The 19,786-nt window shown below is 45.9% G+C and overlaps 2 protein-coding genes across 8 annotated transcripts in view; one reads left to right on the top strand and one right to left on the bottom strand.

Annotated features, from left to right (window-relative positions):
• Nucleotides 1-19,786, bottom strand: part of AARSD1 (alanyl-tRNA synthetase domain containing 1) — a 35,154-nt gene that overhangs the window by 14,384 nt on the left and 984 nt on the right. The window contains exons 2-14 of one of the 7 annotated variants that reach the window (XR_014792212.1): nucleotides 19,387-19,515; nucleotides 18,285-18,444; nucleotides 18,110-18,167; nucleotides 17,248-17,404; nucleotides 17,055-17,171; nucleotides 16,681-16,811; nucleotides 16,199-16,265; nucleotides 15,520-15,611; nucleotides 13,786-13,840; nucleotides 12,589-12,683; nucleotides 12,125-12,277; nucleotides 7,095-7,149; nucleotides 6,392-7,003 (exon numbers count right to left, since the gene is read on the bottom strand). Coding sequence is in view for 5 of the 7 variants with exons in the window: in XM_084857307.1 (XP_084713433.1) it covers nucleotides 12,136-12,277; nucleotides 12,589-12,683; nucleotides 13,786-13,840; nucleotides 15,520-15,611; nucleotides 16,199-16,265; nucleotides 16,681-16,811; nucleotides 17,055-17,171; nucleotides 17,248-17,404; nucleotides 18,110-18,167; nucleotides 18,285-18,444; nucleotides 19,387-19,515 (1,203 nt within the window). In the remaining 2 variants the exon portion in view is untranslated. Of the gene's footprint in view, nucleotides 1-4,925; nucleotides 7,150-7,650; nucleotides 8,563-12,037; nucleotides 12,278-12,588; nucleotides 12,684-13,785; nucleotides 13,841-15,519; nucleotides 15,612-16,198; nucleotides 16,266-16,680; nucleotides 16,812-17,054; nucleotides 17,172-17,247; nucleotides 17,405-18,109; nucleotides 18,168-18,284; nucleotides 18,445-19,386; nucleotides 19,516-19,786 lie in introns of those variants that run through there. The other 6 variants (XM_084857307.1, XM_084857306.1, XM_084857309.1 and 3 more) reach the window with 6 other exon arrangements.
• On the top strand, nucleotides 6,331-12,765 carry LOC146344419 (glucose-6-phosphatase catalytic subunit 1-like). Its single transcript, XM_084857315.1, has 5 exons — nucleotides 6,331-6,590; nucleotides 7,146-7,255; nucleotides 7,348-7,447; nucleotides 8,944-9,059; nucleotides 10,031-12,765. Exons 1-5 carry the CDS (start codon nucleotides 6,373-6,375, stop codon nucleotides 10,540-10,542), a joined length of 1,056 nt encoding a protein of 351 aa, XP_084713441.1. The 5' UTR covers nucleotides 6,331-6,372; the 3' UTR covers nucleotides 10,543-12,765.

Below are 19,786 nucleotides of genomic sequence, written 5' to 3'. Positions count from 1 at the left end.
GGATGCAATGGAGGCAGCAAAACAGGCCTTCTTTGCTGCCCGCACCACTACTCAATAGGCATGATTATGTGCTCCAGAGTGTGCTCGGTCATCTCCGCTTCGAGACTTGTGCCATTTGTGCTCTAGCCAACGTCCAGCCTGTTTCATTGCCTGTAGCTCCTCAATATACTAGGGAGCAGAACAGGCTCCACAGCACTGGAGAGGGCACTCCGGAGCAATCCAGTTAATGGCCCTCTGCATCTCACTGTTCCACAGTGAGAGTAGGGCCTCGGCTGGATCACCAGTTTTCTCCATTGGAAAATCTCAAAAAGCATTCAGAAATCCATTGGATGCCATTAGTCTTCTGTGGTGGACCATCCAAATGGATCCCCCACCCCTGCAGGACTGAAGTAACGTCATGAGTTCAAATGTCACCAGGAAATGATCTGACCATGACAATGGGGTTACTTGGACCCCCCCCCCCGCCCAATTTTCAAATTACTCATTTCACAGCTTGGAGCAAAAACCAAATCAAGGGTATGCCCCACTTCATTTGTTGGGCCGATGACAAAATGAGACAGCTCCATGGTTGTCACGGAGGCCATGAATTCCCAAGCTGGAGCTTCAGAGACAGCCTCAGCATGGAAGTTGTGTTCACCCAGAACCACCATCCTGGGTTCCTCCAACACCACACTCGAGATTGCCTCTGCCAACTCAGTCAGGGAGGCTGCTGGGCAGCAGGGGGGGCAGTACACCAGTAGCACCCCACATCTGACTTTATGGCCCAACACCAGGTGTAGCCCTCCAAGGCTGCTCCAAGGTGGGGTGGTTTCCTGGTGATAGAAATGGAGGTTCTATGAACCGCGGTGATTCCCCCTGCCCTGCCCTCCAACCTATATTGGTGCTCCACTGAGTAACCAGCTGGGCAGAGCTGAGTCAGGTCAACCCCACCCAGCTCACCTACCCAGGTTTCAGTAATACACACCAGATCTGCCTTCTCATCCATGATTAGGTTGTGGATGAGTGCAGTCTTATTGCAGTCCGACTTGGCATTAAATAGCAGTACCACAAGACAGGAGGGCACAGTGGATGAGCCACCATGTACATGAGAGCTAGAGGAGGGGGGTAGAAGGGGAACAGCGCATGAACACCTGTGGCCCATTCTACTGTGATGTCCCAGCCCCGTCCTCCTACCATATCTCCTTCTGCCCCAAGTCGCTAGGATGGAGGCTCCATCTTCATGGAACCCTGCATTTTCTAAGCACATCCTTGCCACAGTGGAGCTTCCCACACACTCTTAACACACCACTCACAACTCAAACATACCCACAACCATTCTGAACTCACATACTCCATTCATCCAGTCAATCACCCACAGCCAGCCTAACACAGTCACAGATAATAGTGGAAATAACCAGCCACTGGTTACACGAAGGACATCAGGCTTGCCAACCCCCCAGCAAACTATTTCCCAGTCATTCAGAGCTACTTCTGCAGGCTCATGTGCTCTCCATCTCTCACCGGGAGTGCTTTAGTCCCTTCTCCCCCTGTCTCTCACCCAGAGGGAGACCAGCTTCCAGCCACCACAGTCTCTCACCCTGGGCAGAGGAAGCAGTTCTGACACACAAGCTCCCTAGCCCTGTCTCTCACCCAGGGGGCCACCACTACTTCTGTGGCGGCCCCCACTCTGTGGAACTCCCTCCCTAGGGAACTCCGTCATGCCCCCTCTTTAATGAGCTTCCGTCGTGCATTAAAAACGTGGTTGTTCAGGCAGGCATTTGGGGTGGGTTAGGGTATTTTAGAAAATGTTTTTATTGTAGAATTGTATTGTTTTAAACTGTTTTATTGTATGCTGTACATCCCCCAGAGTGGCTGGGTGACCAGCCAGATGGGTGATTAATAAATTTAATAATAAATAAATAAATAAATAAATAAAAAGGGTGGCCACTGCTGAAGGTAGCTGCTATTACGGGAGACCGCTGCTCTCACCTGGGGAAACTCCCCCCCCCCACACACAACTGATACTAGACGGCACAAGCAGACACAGAGGTAAGGGACTACCCAAGCAGAACGTGGGGCACCCCTGCCCTCGTGGCATCCCGAAGTTGCCCCCTTCGGTGGCGGCCTGCCATCGCACAGCGGGGCTCTCTCTCCCAGAGGCCTGGGGATGTCCAGTGGCTGAGAGAAAGTGTCCTGCCTCGGTGAGCAGCCTTCCCAGCAGGTGTCCCCACTCAGCACCCGCTAGGATGGCTGGAGGAGGGGGTGCACCGGTCAGCTGCAGAGCAAGATGCTAAGGCAGCAGAGTCCTTAAAGGCCACACAGCCAGTCCTCTCCCCCCAGTTCCAGCTCTCCTCACCAGTCACAAGCAGAGTGGCCAGTCCAGTGTAAATAACTGCAGCTAAACCCTTCAGCACTCCCCCAAACAAACGAGTCTTTGGTTTTCATCACACAGAGCTTTTATCCTGTGATTGAGATTGCTCCTTCACAGAAGTTTGCAGGCTCTTTGCATGACGTCATGACCCTCCAGAGCGTCTCCTGCACTAAATGCCCTTTGCTCCATTTTTAAATAGATCGCAGATAATGAGCTCTCAAATTACCCCGTTGTGTTCTGCTTGAGTTCCCGCCATGAAAAGAGGAAAAGCGGCAAGAAGAGGAGCGAGATCAATGAAAGATCATGGAAGACTCAGATCCGGGGAAAAGGGAGGGGGAAAGGGGAAAAGGGAAAGGAAGCAGGTGAAAAAGGGAGTCGTCATGATCCTGCATTTAAAACTGAAGCAGAAAGCCCCATTTTAAATGAAGGATTTTAGGCTGATGTAGCGATGCCTTTAAGTCTTTTCTAAAAGCTATAATGGTGGGACCTGATGCACGCCAGCTGGCAATGTATTCCACAAATGTGGGATCACTGCAGCAAAAATCCTGTCTGGAACAGAAGCCCCCTAGCACCACCTTCTGTGACTGCTCTGCCAGGAAGAATCACTGTAGCACCTGACTGCTAAGACCAACTGTGATTATGCATTTATTTATTTCATTTCTATACTACCCAATAGCTGAAGCTCTCTGGGCAGTTCACAAAAATTAAGACCACAAAGTACAACATAAAACAATATACAATCTGAAAATTTAAAACCACAATATAACAGTACAACCAGAATAAAACCTAGCAGCAATGCAGAGATTTAAAATACAATCTGGATAAACAATCCAGAAGCATACTATGGTTGATGGTATCAAAAGCTGCTGAGAGGTCTAGGGGAACTGAGAGGGTTGCACTCCCCTATCCACTTCCTGGTGTAAGTTATCCACCTGGGCGACCAAGGTTGTTTCCGTCCCAAAGCCAGGCCATTGGGTAGGAATGGATCTAAGCAATCAGTCTCATCCAGCCTGGATGAGACTGATTACTCATCTCAACCTGGAGCTGAGAAGACAGCAGAGACTTCAACACCTTGCCTAAGAATAGCAAAAACGGGTGGCATTGGGGGCCTGTGGGGGGAAAGCGGAGTTTCCTCAGATTCCCCAGCTCCTCACAGTCCTTACAACAGCGTGACATTAAACTGGCAAAAGAGATGGCATAAGTCAGAACACATATCCTGAGCCCCCAAAATGAAAAACCTGCTCCCACCTCCTCCAGGTCTGCCCACACAGTTGTGAGGATAAAATGGAGAGGAGGAGGAGAATGTCAGCTGCCTTGGGTTCCTTGCAAGAGGAAAAAAGGTGGGGTATAAATGCAATAAATAAATAAAATAAAAACTGTAGCTTCCCATTTAGCATTCAGTTTTGGGTCACTGCTAGTGCATCATGCAAAAGACAAAAAGGAGGACCTGATATTTTTCAGCATTCTTGAAATCCCAAATTTCAAAATTCTTACCAAACCTTTTCTGATAAGACACAAAGACCAACAAAATGGACACTTGGCAACCAAGAACAAGATATTTCCCAAGTTAGAGCAATGGCTAGTGACATGATTAAGGATCACCTTTTGAACCAAACTGTACGTTTCGTTAATTGTGCCTTTTTAAAAGCTCAGTTAACGCTGTGACATTTATTTTGAAGGAAAGGCAACCAGTGGGCCCCTGAAATGGAATGGTGGTCTTGATCCCAATTAGGGGCTGTGCTGATTTCCTGTTCAAAATCCCACACACACAGTGCTGTTTGTCTGGGGGTTCTGCTATTTGGTCTTGGGGTCCTGGATGCTGAGGGGGTAGATTTCGCCTGCATGAGGTTCAAGGCTAGAGATCATAGCCCTCTGCAAAGCAGAACACTCTGTTCTCCAGCTGGGAGGACAAAGGTGAGCAGGGCAGGCCGGCGGGAGGTGGGGAGTTCAAACTCTGCCCCTCTTGCTTATCTGCCATCTCTCCCCTCCCACCCCCGCTCCACCTTTCCCAGGAGGGCCAACCTTGACCCCAGCATGTCTGTGCTGCCGTCATTCAGTGATCCCATCTTGCCAACTATTGACCTGTTTTCCCATTCTCTGGGATTGTTGGGATGGCCACATACTCAAAAGCCCACCCGGCCCTTCTAGGAGAGTTTTGGTTACCTCTCACCACCACCACCTTGCTTTTTCCTCTGTAGAGCTGATTTCCCTTTGTGCCCATTAATAATTTGCTTTTAGCATGTAATTTGGAAAGGTGTACTTCAGACCTTGTTCACTTTGCTGCTGTATGCCTTTCTGCTTGGTATTTATCTCCATTTATGCTGGAACATGCCCTTTCAGTCTTAATTAATTAATCACCCTGGAAAAATTACTCATCAGATCCTATTCCCCAGTTTCTGGCTTGCAACTAAAGATATTCTAGGGCTTTAGAGATAGAATTAGATGTGCATACTCTGGGCTTTAAATAAATAAAACTAGACATTTTGCACCAAAGGAACCCAAATTCTGCTTGAAAAAAAAGCTGAATTCATCTATATAACATATGTAAAGTAAATGTGCTTCATTATGTCTATTTGACATAATTTATTCTGCTTTGAATTGCCCTCACTTTGAATTCTTTGTTTGCCCTCAGTGATTTTGTCACAATGCCAAATCTGACAGGCTATTTGGTCTTGTAATGTTGTCACATTGATTTTCTGGGATTGTGTTGTGAAGACCCGATAGAAAACAAACATGACACCAAGGAGATGATTTAAAACTGAGGCTGATTCGACAAAAAGATGTTTCATGTATATTGGACACCACAGAGGCTTGCTAAGAAGAAACTGGCTAGCTCTGCTAGATGCTGGCAATGTAATGAGGACAATGCCTCTTTGAGGCATATGATGTGGGCATGTCCTGCAGTGGCTTTGTTTTGGTTGGAAGTCATTGGTCCTATAAATTTTGTTCTTGAAAAAGCTGTGAAAATACCAGATGTCCATGTGGTTTTAAATTACATCCCTGTGATGTGGGGATTAACAGATGGATGGCAAAAGTGGATACTGAGAGCCCCTACAGTTGGAAAGAGACTTCTACTTCAAGCTTGGAAGGATAAACACCCACCACCTATCTTTCAGCAGACTGAAGATCTCACTGCATTTGCTACATTTGAACATATCTCTTACAGCTGTCGATTTTATATAGATGCTTATTTATATATAGTCTGCTTAATATTTGAAATTGAAGCGTTAAATCCTTTCCCTCTTTTTCTCTCTCCCCCCCCCCCCGCTTTTGCTTTTCTGTTGCTGTTGTGGTTTTTTGCAAATAATTTTTTAAAAAACCATATAGGGAATAGCAGGCAAACAGGCACAAATAGTAACCTTTTGAGCATCTTTTGAAAAAAATTCTCCCCCCATATTCCACTTTTGTGCCAGAAATGTCCACCCAATAATATATGGTGCAGATGTAGTACAGACACAAACAAAGAGAACATTGGGCCTACCTGCAGTACATACTTATTTTGATTTTATATTTTAATTGCATCTCTTGGAGGTAGCTGATGGCTTTGACCCATGGACTGTGCAGAAGGTACCTGCCAGTGGGTCAAATTAAGCAGAAATTGTCTTCTCCCACCTCCCTGCTAGTTTCCCCACCTGCTGAGGTATTATCATATTTAGCTGACATAGCTTCTTCCAAAGAATCCTGGGAATTGTAGTTTCATGAGTGTACAGCAAATTCAGTTAAGCCTACTGCTCCCCTGCCCAAAACTTAGGGTTCTGTGGGAAAGAGGAATGACATTTAAAATAGCTTTGAGTGGGTGATGTACATGATCTTCTGAAAAGGGAGGTACTGACTGGTGTACACACACACACACACACACACACACACTTTGCTTCATGCCGCAGCCTCTGTCAATATTGTTTTGGACAGGAGAGGCAGTTAAGGATCAAAGATCAGGGGACTGGGATGTGATAAAGGCTCACTGACTGGGAAAGCTAGGAAGAGCCAAGGCGGGAGAAGACAATTCCTGCTGAAGTTGCACCATGGACCTTCTGCACAGTGCAGGGGTCCAGGCCACCAGCTACCTCCAGGAAAACTTCATGGACTTCCAAGACTGGTTTGTCTTCATCTCCACTGCTGCCGACCTCAGAACAACCTTCTTTGTCTTCTTCCCCATCTGGTTCCAGGTGAAGGGAGCTGTGGGAATCCGGCTCATCTGGGTGGCAGTGATCGGTGACTGGTTCAACCTTGTGTTCAAGTGGTGAGCATGGATTCCAAGTACTGCTGACCACCATACTTGGTGTCAGGAACAAATTCTCTCAGTCATGTTGCCCAGAGACCAAAGTGTTCTTTTTTCTACCCCTTTCCTTGCTGTGGAACATGCAAGGTAGTAATATAGGCATGGTCCAGACATACTGCCAAACCATGGCTTGATTCTATGAGAACAACCCTGGAAGGAACTTAAAACTTAAAAGCGTAGAAGAAATAAATACAATAAAACTAGGAAATAAAAATGGCAGCAAGGTAAATTAAATGTGAAGAGGCTATTAAGACTGTAGGTGCATTACAGGGGAAGAGGAGACATGGCTGGTTGGGAGCAGTTCTGAGTCCAAAATATTCACCTCAGTCTGTTCCTGTTTCTGATGCCTTTAGCCATGGGACCAGTATTGCTGTCTGAGGAAAGACATTAAAATATTATCTTTATTTAAAGATGGATGTGCATAGAATTAGCAGTGTCTATTTCTTGCCTCATGACCTCTAATACCTCTCTCCTGGTTCCTGGGGTCACAGTCACCACTCTTCATTCTTCTTACAGGATCCTGTTTGGAGAGAGACCCTACTGGTGGGTGCATGAGACGGACTTCTATGGCGTCACAACGCCCCCTGTGATCCAGCAGTTTCCCATCACCTGTGAGACTGGTCCAGGTGAGGTTGCAACTGCCCTCTTCCCCCACTTCTCTGGGTGCTTTAAGTCACTGTAGCATGCCCTCCCCCCGACTTGTCTCTCTTCCCTCCAGGTAGCCCTTCTGGTCATGCCATGGGGTCTGCTGGGGTCTACTACGTCATGGTGACAGCATTGCTATCACACCTATTGCCACAGCAGCAAAACACTGTCAGGTGAGGCCCACATCCCTATGCTGTGTGTGACAGCTGGGGCCTTACTTTGAGTGATGGTGGTTGACATAGTGCTCCTCCTGGGATTCTCTTTTCTCCACCCTCCCAAGTTAATATTACAATTCACCATTCCAACTTGCCTTTGGGGAGATGTGAGCATATTGCACCCACTGACTAGAGAAGTGAACTATTCTCAGAAGGCCTTTCCTTGGGATAATTAACTCTCCCATTTTCAATTTATTTTTGATATGGTGGCTGCCACATGAATTGGACATAGTATTGACAAGTTGACATTTAAGATCATTGCCATAAACTTTTATGCAACATGACACAGGTGTAATGACAAAGGTGGAAGTACTAGTTCCCCTCTACTCAGCACTGCTTAGGCCTCAGCTGGAGTACTGTGTCCAGTTCTGGGCACCACACTTTAAGAAGGATGCAGACAAGCTGGAGAGGGTTCAGAGGAGGACAACAAAGATGATCAGGGGACTGGAAACAAAGCCCTATGAGGAGAGACTGAAAGAACTGGGCATGTTTAGCCTTGAGAAGACTGGGGGGGAGATATGATAGCGCTCTTCAAGTATTTGAAAGGTTGTCACATAGAAGAAGGCCAGGACCTCTTCTCGATCATCCCAGAATGCAGGACATGGAAGAATGGGCTCAAGTTACAGGAAGCCAGATTCCAGCTGAACATCAGGAGGAACTTCCTGGCTGTTAGAGCAATACGACAATGGAACCAATTACCTGGGGAGGTGGTGGGCTCTCCCACACTGGAGGCATTCAAGACAAGGCTGGACAGCCATCTGTCAGGGACGCTCTGACTTGGATTCCTGCACTGAGCAGGGGGTTGGACTCGATGGCCTTGTAGACCCCTTCCAACCCTACTATTCTATGATTCTGTGTAATTTTTTAAAAACTTTGGTTCAAAGATGACTTTTAAAAATTTGTGAAATTGACATTTCAGATTCAAATATCATGGTTCTGAGCAATGTTAATTTGTGGAAATTTTAATTTCATCTAGTTTTGACTTGCTAGTATTCTTGTTCAATTCTCTTTTGGGACACTTATGAGGAGTGTGTTGAGTGGGAGATCTTGAAGCCATCATCTGCTTGGGTGGTCTGCAGAGAGGGAGAGCAGGGTGCGGGTTTAGATCATGGGTGAACCTTTTTTGGCCTGGGGGCTGAATTCCAATTTGGGAAGCCTCTTGGGGGCTGCATTTCAGCATGGGGTGGGGCAAAGAACAGAGACAGCAAAGTGGGCAGGACGGGACATAATTATCAATTTAAACATTTTCCCACCAAGCATACAAAGCACTGCTCAATCTATGCACATCTACTGAGGAATAAACCACAGTGCAACAGCTTTCATGCCTGCAAAGGATAGCTCAAGTGCCATTAAATACCCACTTATGTCCGATTACAGCTGCAGAAAAAGCTTATTTAGTGGATTTAAGAATTGCTGCCTTTGCTCTGCTCTGAACAAGTCCTCCTCACCCCCAGATGTCTGCGTGGCCTCCTCTGGACAGGATTCTGGACTGTGCAGGTTTGTGTCTGCTTATCCCGAGTCTTCCTTGCTGCACATTTCCCACACCAGGTGATCTCAGGTGTTATCTCAGGTGAGTTAGTCCCCTAAGTTTCAATTTTAAGTACACAGTGGAGTTTCTGTGCATAAAATAAGCGACCAACTTTATGTTCAGTGGAAGATGTACAGAAAGGTGCACGCATGTGTGTACTGGCTATGTCACATGCATACCGAGAAGGCTGGGTTTGAGAGGGCATAGACTGGCAACTGTGGCACATGCCCAGGGCCTGGCTGGTCTCTGCATTTGGAGTCAGGAAGGAAGGGATTTTGCTCAAGGTCAGATAGGCTGCTGATGCCATTTTGTGGGTGATTTGTATTTTTACTTCCTTCTTGTGTGTGCACAGCTTGGCTTGGTTGTAGGAGTCATCTGGAACTACTACTGTGTATTGCTTGAGATATTGCCTCTAGCAGTGCAACTGCTCACCTGTCTGGTACTGTGTCTACCTTGTGGGAGTTTCCTGATATAGGGGGCAAGCAGGTGGGCAGTCCTGCCTTATGGCAGGAGCTTAGGTTAAAGCCTGCCATCTCAAAGTTTGTATGAAGAGGGATCTCCATTATCTTCTACACAGTACTGGGATGCTCAGGCTAAAGGGATAGCTTGCCGTAGCCTTAGTGAGCCCTGACATAAAACACATTATCGGCTGGTGGCTTGGAAGCGAGCTGCTAGGTCAGGGAGGCAGTGCTGCCTCAGCGTGTGGGCAGAAGAGATAAAGTTAAGAGGATGGCAGTATGACAAGGTGTTTCATTGATCATCTCTGCTTATATGACCTGAAGAGGGAGAACTGTACATCTTGGCACCTCATATCTGGGTTCAAGGACAGCAGGAGGGGGGAGGCCTAGAATTTGATCACTTATGTTTTGATGTATTAAATAGTTGCCTGTTTATCCAGTGAAGTCAGCCTCCCAAGCCACTCACCTGGGCCCGAGGAGAACTACACTGAGGGAGAGGAATGCGTATAGGCATTATGCCACTCCAGCTAAATCAATGATTTACCCACTCCACAGGGATGTTGGTGGCACAGGTATTTGAGCATGTCCACTCCATCTACAATGCTAGCCTGTGGCGATATGTGGGCACCACCTGCTTCCTCTTTGGCTTTGCCCTGGGCTTCTACCTGCTGCTCAAGCTGCTGGGTGTGGACCTCCTGTGGACACTGGAAAAGGCCCACAAGTGGTGCGAACGGCCAGAGTGGGTCCATATTGACACCACACCCTTTGCCAGCCTGCTCCGCAACCTGGGTGTCCTGTTTGGGCTGGGGCTGGGCCTCAACTCCCCAATGTATGTGGAAAGCTGCAAAGGGAAGCAACGCCAACAGCTGACCTTCCGCCTCGGCTGCATCGTTTCCTCACTGTTCATCCTGCACCTGTTTGATTCCTTTGTACTGCCTACTGACAAGGAAATCCTCTTCTACATCCTCTCCTTCTGCAAGAGCACCTGTGCCCACCTTTGTGCTGTGGCACTGATCCCTTATTGCATCTCCTGGCTCCTTCAGCAGACAGAGAAGAAGGATGTGTAGGGAACAGAAATCTTGGAATACAGCTACCCTGGACATGGTTCTTCAGCCCTCAGGACTCATGCCTAAAGGTTTATAAACCAAGGACTATTGTTGAATCTTTTGTGGGAGATCAAACAGAGCCCCCCAACACACTAATACCAACTCTTCCAAATTAGGGTCAGGAGCATTCTAGAACCCTAGGAGGAAAGGCATGAGTGCCTTAGCCAGGAAGGGGGAAGGTGACTGGCCCTTGGATGTGTCAAGAAAAAACCAGGGTAGTCCAAGATGGAATAGAGGGTGGTTGAAGTACATTTTGTTAAGTCTTAAAGCAAGCTGGACCCACCTTTGCAGTGCATCTTGTGTATTCAACACTGGCCTATGGGAATTATTATTTTTTTCTGCTCTGCCTGCTTTTTTATCTCCATTCTCTAGCGTCCGTATGTCCTTCTCGAAGTTCCTGTCCCTCTGGTTTGGATGTGTGTGCACATGCATCTCCTTGCCTCTATCCCTCTCTCAGCCACCATTCTTTTTTTGCCTTTTGTCCCTGCACTTTGGTCTTGGGTATTCATGTTTCACCCTATTTATCATCTGTCCAGGTTCTGTGTTTGAGGCTTAGTGTATAATTTCTCCTAATATACCATCCATTGTAATTGTGTGTTTGGCACAATGTAGGTGCAACAGCTGTGCAAACATTAATCTACCTGGTGCAGGGGTGTGGGGTGTGAGTGTTGCTTTCTTATGTAAAGCACAAGGCACCCCATTATGTTTTACTAGGGCTACAATCCTAAACACTTTCCAGGAAGTGAATCGGAAACACAACACACTGTGAGAGACAAACTCACGTGTTCAGTAACTTGTACATGAGCCAGGGAACTCTGGCCAAGAGTAGCAAATTACACTGAACACACTTGTCTCCCTCATACATGCTTTTCATTCAGATGCTACTTGTAATGTATGGGGCAGCCCTCTGAGAGACCCAACTCTGCAGTAAGCACATTTAAGCATTTTCTGCCTTTCAGGCACCTCAGCTGAGGGGCACCATACTTGACATACCATGTTGCTTGGACTTCATTAAAGCATGGGAGAACTGGGTCCAGTGATTTTCTGATCTTGAGGCGCAATACGAGGGGTTAGACTGAATGCCCTTTAAGCCCCAACCCAAATGGTACACTGGAGACAGGCTGCAGGGGTACAGCTGAACCAGTCAGAGAGAGAGACACTAGCAACCCCTGCAGTGTTTAGTTTGGGACACCGCCCAAGTCAGAGACATGCAATAACACAGAGAGTGCCTCTGAGCGCCTGTAGGGTCTTTCTGCCAACACTGAGAAACTGCTTGGGCTGAGAGGGAAATTGCTTCCTGAGGAGACAGCATGGCTTCCAAGCATACTTCCTTTGTACCCCACACTTCATTCTTACAAATGTTTATCCTTGAGAGAACTCTGACTTCCAGCGCTAGTTCTCTTTGCCAAATCAGACCAGTGACCACCTTTTCCGTTGGTACCGATATGCACAAAGCCAGAACACAAAGGAGATTTTGATTGTATTACTTTACAGTTTTATGGAGTACTGTGGCTGAACGCCCCCTCCATTGTCTTTATCATACCATTTGTCTGGTTATCCATCCAAGTCACTGCTCTGTTTACTGGTAAACTCCTGTAACAGGGCCTCTACTTCTGTCCGCCGGCTCATCCGTGTGGCTTTGCCCTGGTAGCGGCCACGCTTCCCTGCCCCTTTTCCTTCCAGCATTTCAGCAACCCTTGTGGAAAGAACAACAACGAGATCTGAACTGGTGAGTTCAGGCAGACTAGCTGTTCTTTACTCCACAGTTGCTGCGTTTGCCAGTGGCCTCCCATAGAATATACTTTAGGCTATGTTCTGGCTGATTTGCTCTTAGCCCTACAAATGCCAGATGGATATTTGCTTCTCTCTCGTTTTCAAAGAACCCAATAACTTGTGAATCTTCTGTGGGTGACTGACAAAAACAGACCATCCCCTCCCACAACATGCACACTAACCCAGGACCTTGATTTAATTCCTCCAGCTGGTGTTAAGTGAGGAGTAACTCACCTAGGGCCCAGTTTCTCCACTGTTTCTGGAGGCCCTGCGAGCAGAAAAAGCCCAGCTGCTTTTTCATCTCCCACAGACAGGAAAAGGAGGGTTTCCTGTTGAAAAGACAGAGTTTCAGAACTGCCACTGCTGCTACACCACTCCTTAAGCAGTATTAAAGTATTTCTCAAGTACATTACTACTACTACTACCACTACTACTTTTTGACACAAAATACAACAGGATTTGGTGAGTTGAGTGTTTTTTTGGTTCATCACCACAAACTGCATTGTGTCTGCATTCTACTAGTTCTGGTTGCACTTGGCAGCCATTTCAGTCTTCAGATCAGTTGTGCTCTATGGCTGTGGCTTAACTCACATGGCAGGATGGTCTGAGATGCAGTGATTACTGCTTAGAAAGGAGCTCAGATCACCTTGGCCACTGGAGGACCTGCTTCCACTTTGGTGTTCCCTTATCTAACTCACCCTGTCTGTTCTGACAATACATTGGGTAACTGTATTGCAAATTAAAACACCACCTTTGTCTACATTAGGACCAGGTGCAATTCGAATACCTGAGTTAAGCCTCAGGACATAGCGGTGAATCAAAGAATGTACACCACTGAACTAATGTAAAGGCATTTTAACCTTTGGGTTAAGGTTGTTAGTATGGATTGACGCTACGACGTAATCCAGCAAAACATACCAAGTTCGGCTTATTTAGGGCAGTGAGGGTAGTTTCACATTATAAACTCTGAATAATCAGTTTGTGGGTTTGGCCTATAAAGGCTGACCAGAACAATGAATGGCACATGCTCTTGGACCTTGACAAAAATGACCACTCATAGACATCCTGGTAACTATTAGTAACTTTGACCAAAATAGCAAGAATCTTACTTTGGCTGAAATCCTATGCACACTTTTATGGGAGTGAGCCCCACTGAATTCAGTGGGCCTTACTTCTGAACAAACATGCATAGGTTTGCACTGTAAATCTCTTAAATTCAGCTGGAAGCCTCTTTTGCTGTAACTGTTTTATTTTTAATTGGCATTTGGTAGTATCACATTAATGAGACTATCTAATTATTTGATTTGTGTTTAGATTACTGATATACTGGAAGTGCAAACATACTTTCAACTTCAAGCAGAAAATTTTTAGCACCTCCACAACACTACATCTGAGGTAAAACATCAGAGAAAGAAGAAAACAGGGACTCACCTCAGTGCCAATCTCATTTGCAATGATGTTCATGAATTCAGAATTACCATCTTTCCTGCAGAGAGTGGGATATGTTCCAAGATCCCATGAGAAATTTTTGCCCATCCCAAAATCTGGGAGAGATGAGCCCCAAATTCCATCTTTAGCATACCTATCCCCACATGAAGGAAACCAATAATGCCTAGGTTGGCTTGAGGATAACGTAAGGAATTTCAACTATTCAAAATTTAGCTGTGTTGACCCACAAAGTTAAAAAAATCAAATATAAATAATTATTTTTTATTTAAAATTATTTTTAGGCCCCCTTTAAGGGTAGAAATCTGTCAAGGTGGCACACAAGATAAAATACAAAAATATGCAAACACCAATAGTACAGTAATATCAATAAAACCTTATAAAAACACTTAAAACAGATAACACCAATAAACCCTGCTGCCCACAGATTGGGGATAGTAAAACAAGTAAAACAAGAAAGTCTTCAGAGCCATCCTGAAGTCCTGCAAAGAAGGGGCCTGGCTAACCCCTGATGGAAGCTGATTCCAGAGGTGGGGGCCACCACTGAAAAGGCCCTCTCCCTTACACTCACCAGCCTAACTGTCCTTGGCAGCAGGCAGGTGAGAAGGGCCTCTGCTGATGACATCAAAGTATGAGCAAGCTGGTACAGGAGAAGGTGGTCCTTCATGTAACTTGGGCCCAATCCAAAACCAGCTCTTTAAATTGGGCTCAGAACACACTGGCAACCAATGCAGCTGGCACAGTATGAGCAAACCACCCAGCCCCTACCAATATTTGGGTGGCTGCATTTTGCACCAGCTGAAGTTTCTGAACTGTCTTTAAAGGCAGCCCCAAGTAAAGAGTATTACAGTAGTCCAGCCTGGATGTCACCAGAGCATAAATAACAAAGGCAAGATCCTCCCTCACAGTTGGCATAGTAGACGAAGCTGGGAAAAAGGACTCCTGGCCACCATTGCCACTGGAGGTTCCCTAGTTACTGCCAAGTCCAGGAGCGCCCCCAAGTTGTGCACTTGGTCCTTCTAAGGGCATGCAACCCTATCTAAGACCAGATATATTCCTCTACTGAGATGGGAGGTTTCCCTATCCACAATACCTCCATCTTAGCTTGTTTGCCATCATCCATCCCAAAAGTTCAGCCATTCAACAGCCTCCCTAGGATCATTAAATGAAAACAAGGAGCTGAGTGCTATCCGCATATTGATGGCACTTCAGCCCAAACCTCCGAATAACTTCCCCGAGCAGTTTCATGTAGATGTTGAAAAACATAGGGCACAAGATGGAACCTTGTGGCACCCCATAGGTCAATGGCCATGAGGTGGAGCAGAGATCTCTTAGCACCACTTTCATTCAGGAAGAACCAGAACTACCATAACAGTGTGCCTCCTAAGCCCAACGCAGATAAACAATCTACAAGGACACCATGGTCAATGGTATTGAAAGCTGCTGAGAGGTCCAGGAGAACCAACTAGGCTGCACTCTCCCCACATCCCTACATAACACACATTTCACTTTGTTGGGTTCCAAAAAAAACCTTTACAGAAAACAAATTACAGTCCCCAAAATTAATGTTTTCCAGTTGTTAAAATCAGCAGTATCTTGTGTGTGGGGTAGGGTGGGAGTCCAAGGCATCCAGAATGTTCCCTTCTTTCAGGCTTCTGAAAGTCGATTCTCCCATATTCACCTCATGCAAACATAACATTGAGCTACTTTGTCCCTCACCTGTGTAACACAAATACTGGTTCCTGAGCCGGGTTACTTTTGAGACTCTGAGCAGTAAGGACAGCCAAATCTCTCAGTAGGTTCAAGTTGTTCTGAAAAAGAAGTAGATGATAGGATGCAAGACACCATCAGCCTATTCGCATATTTAATCAAGATTGAGCAGGCAGGGAAACCCCAGAAAGGTTAAGACTGACGTTTCTCTTTAAGGGACACAGCCAGAATGCAGCAAATACTAGCATCTGCAGGTGCTGGTGGCATATTGCCTGTCAGGATTATAATTCCCATGGTACTACATCCAGGGTAGTTTGGGAGGCAGAGTCCTTTACCTATTAACCTGTCTGAAAGGCCAGGAGGATAGGATTCCCTCTCTGGCTACTGTTTTACAGGCAACCCTAGCTCTGCTTGGCTGGTCTTCCAATTGGCTGGAAACCGCACAAGTCCTAGTCCACCCTGACTACTATTTGCAGCCGTGACCAGCAAGCCAGACCTGCTCCTAGCTGTCTTCCTCAACCCTGGTTTCCATTTTCTTCTCCTGACTACTGCATTCCTGTAGGCTGCTTATTGGGATTTGACCTCAGCTGCTTCAGCAAGACCTCCAAGTTAAAAGTTGGCTGTGGATCTCTGGGAAGGCAGACTCTGAACTCTTCATGAGGGAATATCGAGCGCTAGCCATCTGTACCTTCTGAAGCTGCTTTGCAGAGTTCTGCAGCCTCTTCACAGCTTCCACATGCTCTTCCGGGCCATTCCTAAAATGACAGATGCAACCAAGGGCCTTCAGGGAGGATTGCTACAACCTCTAATGGTGGCAAGGGGGAGATGAGGCAAGTGAAACAACTTGTGTTAAATGGCAACACAAAACTCAGCAGCGATAGAAACAATTGAATTATTTGGGAACAGTAGTCTTTGCATTTAATGTGCAACTATGGCAAAGCTTGTGTTATCTGTCCTGAGCCTTAAGATCGAGGCAGGCCATATATAATACAATTTATCTAAAGAAAAATTAACATAAACAGCTCATTATTTCTTGCCTTGAGAAAACCCCCAAGCACGCAGATGCTTTTCCTTTGACAGTTTATATGAAATACTCAGGCCAATGGGATTTAAACAGTCCTTCTGAGACTGTGTAGACTTTTTCATTCTCTGGGGAAGAGGAATACTTGCTTAAGCAACGATGTCATGGCCCTCTCAGTGGCATAGCTTCGCTCCAGAGCTTTCAGCACTCGGTTCCCAGCGAGGAAAACTAAGTTGGTCTTGTTCTTTTTCCCCTTTTCGGTGCCCAAGAGCTTAATAACCTTCAGAACAAACACACGTTATTCTAAGTGGGATATTTAGACACTGTAAGGTAGGATGGTGTTATGTTACTTCTGCAATTATCTTGTCCCATCTATTCACAGGGAAGAGGCATGTGCCACAAATGGGCAGAACTTGCTCTTGCACAAATGTAGATTGCACAGTATGCCTGTGCCTCAGATCTGAGGGGATTCAATCTGCAAAGGCTTCAAACCTGGGGCGGCAAGCCCACCCCCCCACCTCACCTGTAGGTCACTGAGGTTGGAGACATGTGTGCCACAACACATATTAGCATCAATGCCCTCAATGCTAATTATCCGAACTGGACCGCTGTGATCATCTGTCAAGCCACGGCTCCGCACCTGCAATACAGTGCCTGGCTAGAGAAGAGTCCATGGCAGCTCCTGCCCTCTCTGCCTCAGCCCAGACGCTACTCACCATCTCGGCTTCAGGGTCACCCACCATCAGCTCTCGCACCACCACAGGGACTTGGGCTCGGATTCTGTCATTCACGCTCTGCTCAAGGGCTGCCACCTGATCTGCTGTCACTGAGGAGGTGTCCAGTTCAATAGTGCTTCGCTGGCGACCCAGCTCCCTGCAGAGGGTGGGAGAGGCTAAAGGCACAATTCCCCTGTCCCTAGAAAGAGCCCTTTTGACCACCCCAATGTTGTCCTTTGACTATGGGCTACTGCACAGAAACTAGGCTAGAACTGCAATCCTGCGCACGCTTACCTGGTCACCCATTGAACATATCTTGTCAGACTCTACATTTTGTTATGGTTACACGGTTGCTTATTTTTGACCTTAGGTTCTGAGTTAACGTGAAAACAAAATATTCCTTATTAATTAACATTTAGTCACTAGATTTGCTGATGAATTAACCTTTGTTTTGATCTTAGCAGGTGATGCAGGAAATTGAGAGAAATTCAGAAAGGAATTCCTCCATAGAATTTTATGTGAAAGGAATTACTTCTCTCTCCTTGTAAATACCATTTGGGAATGCTAAGTTACAAATGCATGCTGCCCATTTACTTCTTCCAGTGGCTTCAGGAGTTTTAGAAAGATACTGCCTTGAGGTTATCTTGCACTGCTGATGAGTCCGGAACAGTTTTTTCACTACTGATTAATAATGTGGTTATTTGATATTGTTAATAAATACCCCAATGGTGATCTGTGCAGCCTCTTGCTAACCTGAGTATCCCTGCTTTCTCTTGAAGCCTCTGGTATTCTGTCCCATTCGTGTATTCAGAACACACACAAGCAAGGAGAAAGGGACTATGCAGAGTTGCGTCCTGCTTACCATGATGTTGTCTTGAATCCAAACATCTGATCTGCAAGAGCTGTGATAAGATGTTGCCCTGAAAGAGACAATTATAAAGCAACTCGGTTTCCCCTCTCCTTCCAATAGGGAGAGTTTTAAACTTTCTGTGATGCTCCACTCAAACTAATGAGTGTCACATTCACCAGTATCTCACCCGAATGCTGCTGCATGTGGTCAAACCGCCGATCCCAATCCAGCACTAGCTGCACCTTGCTCCCTGGCTCAAGGGCTGTCTGGATGAAGTGTAGAGCATCTGGGCCTTGTCGAGTGACTCTGAGCACTGGGATGTCATTAATGAGTCCCCGGTCATCGGGCTGGAAAGAAGAAATTAAAGTCACTGCCCCAGCTTCTTGAGAATACTGTCCGGTTATAACACACAAACATGTAAAATATTAGTTCACATGAACCTTGTCAATGGTCATGGGCTCTTAGACAAAGTATGTTGATCAGTGCCACTTCTCCAATGAACACCCCAAACCAAATTCTATTAATGCAAGAAAGTGCTGTGCAAGACTGGACAAATAATGGGGGTTCCCTGAATCACCACTGCAATATTAGTTAGCCGCAGGAAGAATTTTAATTATTATTAATTACATACACCAGATTTCAGGTAGATCTAAACTGCCACCCCAGAACACCTAAAATATATTACCAACTTTTACCACGCATACAGTGCAATTCTATGCATGATTTTATTATATTTAGCAGTATATAAATGCCACAAATAAATAAGGTATATTTGGAAGTAAGACCCACTATATTCAACTGTTTATGACTACAACCGAAAATAAAAGTAGCACAGGCAACATTTGGATTTAAGAGCAAACAGGAAATCATATACTCCTAACAGCTACATGGAGCAATTAGAGCCCAATCCTATGCATGTTTAGACAGAAATAAGTCTTACAACTCCTAGTATTCCCCAGCCAGCCATGTAGGACCTTTTCTGTCTAAACATGTCTCGTTCATGGAATTTTACATGGGTTTCAGACATCATAGTCTTCCATTTGTAACCCTCCTGTGTTTTCCAAATGCACCGTCCATCTTTTTTCTTACCACAAAAAAAAATGCGAAGGAGGGAAAGATGGAACAGGTGAACAATGCACTATAGTTAAGAAACCCATATCTGGAAGTGCTCCTAATTTTAAAGAAGAATGCAAAAGTAAATCCCAACCAACGTATTAAGAAATATACTATATGTTACAGTCCCTAAAACAGATTCTGTTCTGATTCTGACTAAGAATAGCTGCTGGTACCTGCCCTCCACCCTCTGGGAAAAGAATTGTGTCTTCCAGGGTGACATGGAATCCATGCAGAGTCTGCTTCTTTCCTCCAATTTCTGTAGACAATTCTGAAGGGCAGCAGGAAACCACTTGTGTGGTAAACTGGGGAAGAAAAAGAAAGGGGATCATCTAGTAAAGATCTGGAGGCCTTCGGAACACACAGAAAGAAGAGATCAAAGATAAGAGACCAAACATATGGGGTGGAAGCCAAGGTACTTCAGCATGACAAAACCGAACATGTTTTTCCCAACAGTGTTCAGAACAAATTCTTGGGCTTTTGCATGAGTTTTGTCACCTTTAGGGTGCAATCCTATGTGTGTTTAGACAGAAAAAAGTCCTGCAATTCCCAGCATTCCCCAGCCATTCCCCTAAA

This window comes from Heloderma suspectum, chromosome 5 (genome assembly GCF_057233095.1).
Source record: "Heloderma suspectum isolate Gila_16-S chromosome 5, 16-S_ref, whole genome shotgun sequence".
In the NCBI taxonomy this organism is placed as follows: Eukaryota; Metazoa; Chordata; class Lepidosauria; order Squamata; family Helodermatidae; genus Heloderma; species Heloderma suspectum.
The sequence above is the reverse complement of the archived record's forward strand: the minus strand, read 5'-3'. Positions and strand labels throughout refer to the sequence as shown.